The 9,219-nt window shown below is 43.9% G+C and overlaps 1 protein-coding gene across 1 annotated transcript; it reads right to left on the reverse strand.

Moving 5' to 3' along the window:
- Positions 1-59: 59 nt before the first annotated feature.
- deaf1 (DEAF1 transcription factor) lies at positions 60-9,158 on the reverse strand. Its single transcript, XM_018692166.2, is given in 14 exon segments — positions 60-595; positions 681-770; positions 1,556-1,654; positions 2,033-2,346; positions 5,305-5,448; positions 5,657-5,780; positions 6,224-6,268; positions 6,617-6,658; positions 6,660-6,683; positions 6,791-6,930; positions 7,194-7,343; positions 7,449-7,575; positions 7,684-7,778; positions 8,518-9,158. Coding segments are annotated over 14 exon segments (1,695 nt in total). The 5' UTR covers positions 8,717-9,158; the 3' UTR covers positions 60-493.
- Between the last annotated feature and the right edge of the window lie 61 nt (positions 9,159-9,219).

Genomic DNA, 9,219 nt, shown 5'->3' on the forward strand with positions numbered 1-9,219 from the left:
GACATAAAGACAAAAAAAACAATTCAATTTATTGGTCAAGAAAGAGTGGAGTTTAAATGTAATATTCTTTTTTATTTTATTGATGTGTCTGACCTTTATTCAGCCAAACTCTGCTCATCGGGAGTTAAAATGGCAGAAAATTAATGAGTCAACAAAAGACAGAGGAAGGGAGGATAAGGAATAAAAATCCTCATTAGAGCGACTGATAAAATAATTAAAATATAACTGATCAATAAGCGATAAGACGAGCTGTGTTGAGCTGCAGCTCCTCTTACGTCCAGTCTCATTAGAAATAAAAAATCAGTGGAGTTCATAAACAAAGAGTTCAGTTCTCAGGAGATCACACACCCACCGCTGCTGCTCTGAGGGGAAACTTTCAAAATAAAAGTCCCAGTGAGGAGATATTAAGCAGAACACTCTCCTCTTTGCCCACATGAGGACTTCCTGTCTGCAGCAGCTGACGAGGACAACCTGGAGAACACCTGTAACACCTTCATTTCACCTTGTCCATGTCAATGGCTGTGATTGGCTCCTCGTCCTGGACGGCGACGCCCCCTGCTGACTGACAGCAGGTGTGCTGATGATCCTTCCAGTCCTGCAGAGAAAGAAAACGGATGTGTGATTCTTTTATTCACACTAACTGGACAATAACAGGAGAGTCACTCTCAGGTGAGACTTACCTTCCTCTGACAGAAGGTGGAGCAGTAGTTGACTTTGCGGCAGCCCGTACACTCGCTCATCGCCTCCCGACCACAGTTCACACACATCTGCTGCAGAGGCGACACACACACAAACACACACATCTGGTGACCCTCAGGAGGCCCCGACCCTGAGGTTCAGAGCAATAACCAGTCAATGGCTTTTAGTTTGAAACTTTGTGCTGATACCTCTGACAGGACTTTTACTTCTAATAGAGTTAGTTTACAGTGTTGTATTAGTACTTTTACTTCTTCTGTAACTGCAAAGACTAGAGATGATATATACTCAACACACTGCTGTTAAACTGAACCAGAATCAACTGCACTGCCCCACAAATCTAAAATACAGTAAATACACATTTATATACACATTTATTTAAGAGTAGAGTTTGTATATATACGTTTGTTTTACCTTATAAAATATTATTATTTCATTCAAGTGTAAAATCCTTAAGAAAATATGATGTAAAGTTTAAAAAAATAAGCTAAGTAAGTTAAATCCAGCTAACTCAAGTTTTCTATAAAAGCACTTTGAAGTGTCTCGTGGATGAAATGTTCTGGTCGTATTAACCTGCCCTGCGGCTGTTTGACTCTCTCCTGTCTGTCGGACATTTTTCCCTGTCACAGCATGAACACAATGCATGATGGGATACACTGCTTGGTTAGTGACCGCTGGTTGTACACCACTTTTCACAATGCATTGTGAGATACCTGTCCACTATATAGAGTGTAATAATTCTCCCTAGACATTCAGTCAGCACTACAAAATGGCAGATTCCCTGCAGGGAGGCTCTGACGAAAGAAGTCAGGATGTCTCTGCTTTAAGTTTGATGTTTGTGTGTGTGTGTGTGTCGTACGTTGATGATGATCTCGGTAATGTCGGAGCTCCTCTTGACCTCAGAGTCGTCCGGCTGCTGAAAGGAAATCTGGTTCTGATACGACGGACTGAAACCACACTGAACACACACACACACACACAACAACATCATCCCAGTGTTCATCGGATAGAAAAGAATTCACTCATTATTAATCCAAAGTAAAGTTTTCAAACTGTGTGTTCACTGAAAGGATGCTCGTCTCTGGCTAATATTACGTCAGAGCCGCTCATATTTTATTTGAGGAAAACCAGCTTTTGCCATTAAAACAGAGGGTTTAGAGGAAGTCCCACGGGCCGGACTGAACCGACGGCTGAACTCTTCTTCCTCAGAAGAGTTCCTCTTAAATCAGAGTTTAGGTTCTCATCCTCAAATAAAGTCATCGTCTCAGAGTCTAACTTCAGGTTAATGTTGCATCTAAATCTCCCTTTCTGTGTCGGTGCATGTGTGTGTCCTCACCTCCTTCCTCCCGCCCTGACCTTTGAACCCGGCCGAGTCCCCCGTGGCGTTCTTGGCCTGTTCGATCAGAGCCTTCAGCTGCTGGACGTTGCTCAGCAGCGTGTTGGCCATCTCCTCCAGGTACAGCCAGGTGTTCTTCTGCCCCTCGCTCACCGTCACCGCCGACCCGGCCCCGGCCCCGACAGGCCCCACCTCCAGCCCGCTCACCAGCCCCGCCGACGGAGACGGAGATGACGCCACCGCCGCTGCCGTCACCGCCATCTTGGCCTGAACGGGCTGAGGAGTCACGGCCAAGGCTGGCAACGCCGTCAGCACTGAGAGAGGAGGAGAAGAAGAAGGAGGAGGAGGAGGAGGAGAAGGAGAAGAAGGAGAGGCAGAGGGTGTTATTTTTGTGTTTTCGCGATGCAGAATTCCCGCCAGGGTTAATGACCTATACTGCAGCCAGCCACCAGGGGGCGATCAAGCTGTTTTGGCTTCACTTATGGTTAGCTGTCATGTCGGCCATTTTTATACAATTATTGCATGCAACAAAATCCCTGATCACGTCCCAATTCCCTTCACTGCATCCACATTTCCTTCATTAATTTCTGATTGATTGTGATACACTTGAAATTTTATCACAATATTTTCTGACATTGATTGCGATAAAGATATAATTGACGACAAAAAATGGTACACCATCTTTTTGGCTGTAAGTTAAGAGTTTACCATTATTATCGCAGGATGACTAATTCTCATTGTGGAGAAATTTTTTTGGTATATCGCAAACGATACAATATCGTCCATCCCTAACTGTTTGGTACCAGAGCACAAGTTAACAGAAACGTCTCCTTTAGTTCAAACAACAGCACAAATACGTAAACAATTCAACTTACTATCATAAGAGTAAATATTCACATTTTAGAGACTGAAACTAGCATGTTTTTTGTATTCATTTAAATTGATTATCGGAATAATTATCAATTTTATCACATTTGATCCAGAACAGATTGCAGAAAAAAAACGCATTTAAAACCTGTTCATTTTTGTTGATAAGAAAGAAAATTACAATTTTTATTATTGAAAACTGATTTTAAAAAGCAAATATTGAACTGTGAGAAGACAGAATGTGTCTACGTGATTTTATTCCGAACTAGTTTCATAACTGATTAAGCTTTTTTATTGATCTTTTTGTCCTTTGTTTTTTTCCACAAAAATACAACTACATCCTCACGTCAGGAGAAGCTGAGAGTAGAGGACGGGTTGAAGTGATTGGACGCCTGCTGCGACAGTTTCTGAGGTTTACATCAGTCGTCCGGTTTCACCTCCTGCGGCTCAGATATTAAACACATAAGTGAAGGATGAAGAATCAAACACAGGTGGCAGGTGGTCTGAGCAGATCCAGGTCAGTGTGTCTGTGCGTCCTCTATACATTCACTGCTGACCTACATACTCCATATAACGTCTTATGTGCGTTTTTTTTTTTTTCCTCTCTCCTGCGGCGGTGGAGTCGCTGACAGCTCAGAGCTCCGCTGAGAAAAGACGAGTCCAGAAATAACTGGACATTCATCTCACACTGTGATTTAACATGTCCTGGGGAAAAAGGTGTGTGTGTGTGTGTGTGTGTGTGTGTGTGTGTGTTCTCACAGGTAAAATGGAGGAGTATATTTTCAGCAACACTTGATTTCACTAGGCTCTCACTTTCCAACTAATCAGCTAGAAAATTTCTCATTGTTCTTCTGAGGAGAAGCTGGTTTGTAACTGTATATTTGGTAGTAAAGGTGCAATTTCCACTAGGAATGTAGTTTCAGGTTGATTTCAAACTAAAATATCTCTGAACATTGTTCTCTTTCTGTCCTGCAACCATAATGTAGATGAGATAAGAAAGCTGATAAAAAATGTTGATTCTTCTCATCTGTGTTCATTTCTTTGCCCTGGGTTTTGCCTCTCAGGCTAAAAAGAGTGGAGCAGGAATGAGTCCTAAAACCAGGAAGTCAGTTAGCATGTTAGCATGTTAGCACTTCCTGTTCCCTCGTCCCAAAGTCAGTGTGTTTCTGGTTAAATGTCTGAAATAAGGTCTGTGGTTTTAACACAAGCTCAAGACATTTTCAGGTTTTATTCTCGGACATAAAATGGGTCAGTAAATCCCCCACTCCTGATGTTTGAATCTTGACAAGTTGGAAGCTTAGTGGTGAGACTTTGCACATTTCCTCTGAAATAATAAAGTAGAATTACAATCTCCTCGACTGTTCCTGAGTTATGTTGTTGAATAAATGTCCAGAAAGGTATTTTTTGCAGAAGATTATGGACATCACAGTGAAGCTGACCTTTGACCTTTTGGATATAAACTGTCATCACTTCATTATTTTACCGTTTCAGGCATTTATGTGAAATTTTGTCACAGTTAGCGTCTGACTTTTTGAGTAATGAACTTCTTCACATTACGTCTGTGGGTTGAACTTCTCTGAATATATTAAGTTCTTTCTCTCCAGGATATTAATCCTCATTAACGCTGCCTTTTTTTTATTAACTCCAACATGCTGTGCTAAACGTTTCTGTCCTGAATTAAAGCGTCACATCTGCTCAAACGCTGCGTGATCTGGTTTTAATCCTCCACACTGTGGTTGATCTACAGCAGCAGAGACTTCACTGCCCCCTGCTGGTTTTCTCTTCATCAAAACACCACCTTTAACACCTCACCTGACATCAGTCGAGGATATTTTGACAGATTTATAATTTTTAATCTGTAGATTTAAATGAATGCATGAATTATGAGTTATTTCCTGACACACATTTCTTCATTTGAGACGCACACAGAGTCCCAGAGAGGTTCATTAACCTCGGGGTGAAGGACGGAGAGTTAGCCATGACAGCTCTCAGCGTGAGTGAGTGTGTGTGTGTGTGTGTGTGTGTGTGTGTGTTGCCCACGCCTGCAGCCGTTCAGCCAATCAGAGCAGCCCTAGAGATGGTTCAAAAGGTCCAATCAGTGGCTGTTTCCAACGTTTAAACTGCAGCCCCAGAAAACGTAAATAACTCGAGCGAGGAGATGTGGGAAGCGCTCTGATTGGTTCTTTAAAGAGGAGGTAGAGAAACCAGGACGCAAAGGTGTGGTGGCGCCTCATTAGCCGCCCTCTCCTGGGAGCTCATTACAACAACGCAGCGGCCAATCAGAAAGCCTGAGTGGATGATGGATAGGCTTCTGGGCAGCGGCCATGCAGGGGATTGTGGGAAAGCCCTGTACAGATCATTAAGGAGGAGAGCTGGATCGTCAGAGTATCAGCGGTGGACCATACCTGCGGTGCTGGCAAACACCTCGCTCTGCGCCGAGCCCTCTGAGATGATGGCGGCGGCGGCGGCAGCAGCGGCGTCACCTGTGGGAGTTCGGTCGAAGGTCAAGGCGCCGGAGGTGGTGAACTGTCCTGACGGGGACACAGTGACTGTAGATGGAGGACAGACGTGTCAGACGAGGTTTAAAAGTTGTTTTACAAGATGGTGGCGACTGACTTAGTGTCATTTCTGAGGGGTCAAAGGTCAAGAAATGCAGCCTTTCTCATATGATAAAGAGATGATGTTTCTCCTCTGTAACGCTCCACCTTTCTGGAACAAACTGATGTGAATGTGGGCACCTGAACCTAACGTACGTACATGTGGTCCCCGGGGTCAGCGTGATGTTTTTGGTGGCAGGAAGTTCCTTTTTCGGGGGGACGACCGGAGGCTCCATGTCCTTCTTCCGTCTCTTGTAGGGGACGAAGAGGCGGACCGGACCGGTCTGAACCGAGTGGAGAAAGAGAAGAGACAAAAATTAAATGAACACAAAGATGCTTTTAATCACCAGACTCCATTGAGAAAAACAGCAATTTTACCTCACAGAACACAAGAGTTGCTGGAATACTGAAGCATCTATCTGTTTGTTTGTTTGTGTAATTGAGTGACTTTCAGTGGTGGAAGAAGTATTCAGATACTTTCTATCATTTATATCACCTAAAAATATAAACAAACTAATAAATAGAGGCAGCAACTTCCGTGTTCTCTTCCATTAAATTACTGATTTTGTCAGTGGAGTCTGGTAGTGGTATACAACGATGTTTCTGGTTAAACAAAAAGGGTCTTACTCTTTAATAAAAAGCTCTGTCTCTGTAGAAATCCTATCCACAATGTTGACCGACACTTAAAATATCAGTCTGACTATATAATAACAATAACAAACTTTACCATACTGATGTTTTCTGCTGCCAGAGTGTCTCCATCCTTTGGACACTGAAGAGAGAGATAGAAAATAAGACAAACTGAGCTCTGCTGAACGACCATTACATGATTATTTCTTCATTTTATCAATTAACCTACTACTTTAACAGATGTCCAAAACAACAGCAAACATCCAAGGTAGCTCAGATGCTACATTAGGAAGTCTTCACCCAGTCCTACTCACAATAAGCTGTCTAGCCAACATACAGTCCTGCAGCTGCAATTTACTACAGTTTTTCCTTTAACATGACCCGTAATCCAGATTATTTCTTATCGTCCCATGCCTACTTTTGATATCTTACTGGAAAATGACTGAAAATCAGTCAGATATTATCAACACACTGATGTAAACTGACTCACCGCTGTCAGGTCGTCGCAGCAGGCTGCACAGGTACAGGAGGCAGGCGTGGGGGTTCAGGATACGCTCCTACAAACACAAACACACACAGACTGAATTAAACTGATTTAAACTGGTTAACATGCAGACTGTGAAGGTGCTTTATACGATGTAATACTGCAGTAGTACAGCAGTACCTGTATGAGGCAGAGCAGGGGTCTGCCGGCGTATCTGATGCTCCTCTTCCAGTCTTTGCTGCTCGCTCGTCCTGCCAGACCTTCAAACTCAGTGGGAGTGAACCACTGCTGGTTGTGTTTGATGCAACGACCTTTACCCCCTGAACACAAAGAACACGACACTGTCAGGATGAGTTATGACAGGACAAACTACCCAGGAAGTAGAAGTTGGAGCTCGTCAGGTCTTGGAACTGAACTGAAGTGCTGTCGCTGTAACAAACACACCAAACTCTGTTTATAATTCTTGATATGCTCAAAGTTTCCTGGCTGGATATCAGAGATGAACGCTGCTTTCTAATGACTTCTAAGTCTTTGTACTCTGGAACTTACTGTCACTCAGTTTCAGTTCAGGTGTGCTGCTCACCTGATCCCAGCCTGTTCTTGTAGAGGACTCCGCTGGTGTTCCTGCAGCGGACCGGCAGCTCGTTGTTGTACACTGAGGGGTCCCAGTTGTACTTGGAGCAGGAGTCTTTGTCCTGGGTTGGAGTCAGCGGCGAGGGCGTGGTCGGTGGACCTAAGGGACGCACAGGTGTACAAAACAAACAGACACAGGTCAGTCTCAGAGAGAGTGATGGATGTCAGAGACACCAGGATCTTCTCAGTGCTCTAACACACATACCTGGTGCGATGGCGGTGGCGGACTTGAGGCCAGTTGCCTCCACGATGCTGCCGTCGGTGTGAACCACGATCAAAGTGGCCTTCTGGGTACTAAGACCTTCGCCCAGCTGGAGGGTCGTCCTCCCACTCTGTAACACACACACACACACACACACTGAAGCTCAGCTGACTGTACATACAGGGCGACACTGATCATGTGCAGTGTATTGTGTGAGCATCAGTGTGTGTCCATCTACCAGCACGTGTTCAGGGAGGCTTCCTGACGTGGCGACCGTTGTGGTGAAAACGTTGTCCTCTGCAGCCTGAACGTCTCCCACCGTCACTGCCACCTCTGATCAACAATAAGGTTCAAATATTATATAATCACATACACCCTCAGACCACTACTATTTCATCACAGTACACCTGTAATGTAAGGATTCAATTATAATATCACAGCCATACTTTTTCTATTAACCACATCATGCCATAATTCACATTCTTTATTGAAAGCTGTATAAAATATTATTATTTTAACAGTTGTTTTGCAATTACTCATCCAATCTGTGCAAAAAAATTCACGATTCAGCACTTTTATTAATTGTTATAAACCGCTCTTCAATTCGGCTTATATGCAATTTATCAAATAAAACTAATTTAATTAATTTACATCGACTTATAACATGGGTAATCCAAAATTAATTCAATCCAAAACTCTAAAAGTTGGGAGTTAATTCTTATTAATTTATTTATTTGTCTTAGCCGAATTTGGGAAAACTTATATATGTGAAGTATATCCAATTGATACGTTTCGAATCTTTAAAATGCACAATAATTGAACTGAGTTTGGCAACATCTGAAATGTTGCAGTGTACTACAAAGTCACAGAAGCTACGGTGTTCTACTTATTTGTTGAAGAGTCGTTTAGTTTCATGTGAGAATCGTTACTGGTTCACTTCTATCAATAAAAAGTAATAAATTCACCACTCTGTGCTGTGACCGTCTACAAAGCTAACCAGCTTTACCATCACTGTGTTTTAGCGCCACCCCGCACAGCAGCGGCCTGCTGCTGCTAGCTAAGCCCGCCTCACCTGCAAACGCCGCCTCGGCCTCGTCTGGGTTCGGCAGGGACTCGGCTCCCATGTCGATGTTTCCCGGTTCCGCCATCACGGCCATCGTGGTGACTTCGGCCTCCGACTCGGTATCCGAGCCCACTCCCTCCACCGGCGGCCCGCCGATGGGCGGTTCATCCAGCCCGAGCGCCTTCGTGGCCGAGTCCGCTTCGTCCATTCTTCCGTCGAACGACAGGAGCCGAATGTGACCGAGCAGCAGCGGGACAGAGCGGGGTCCGAGCGTTGCCGAGCCTGGTACGAACTGGAGAAGAATAACAAGTGCGGAAACCGTTAACGATAATCGATAAAATCAGTGGTATTTTATCCAAAATTAACGAAAAACGTCAAAGATTCAGGAGAGCTAATGCGAAGGGAGGAAGGCGGCCCGACGGTTTGTTTTTTTTCATGAAGTCAAGGAAAGCGATGCACCGGAGACTGCCGGAAAAACACGAGTCGACCCGGAGCGACACATAGTGGCCAATACACACACATACAGAAAAGAACACAGAAGACAGAGATCTGTGGTCTATGCTTTTAGGACCTACAGAGGCAAACACCTCCGTGTTTTTCAATAAAATATGCACAAATATGACTGAAAATGATAATAATAATATAAATGAGGACTTTCTGAAATCCTGGTTCCAGTCGTGTCAACAGTAACTGTGAGTAAAATGAATATTA

Source organism: Lates calcarifer, linkage group LG10 (genome assembly GCF_001640805.2).
Source record: "Lates calcarifer isolate ASB-BC8 linkage group LG10, TLL_Latcal_v3, whole genome shotgun sequence".
Taxonomy (NCBI): Eukaryota; Metazoa; Chordata; class Actinopteri; family Centropomidae; genus Lates; species Lates calcarifer.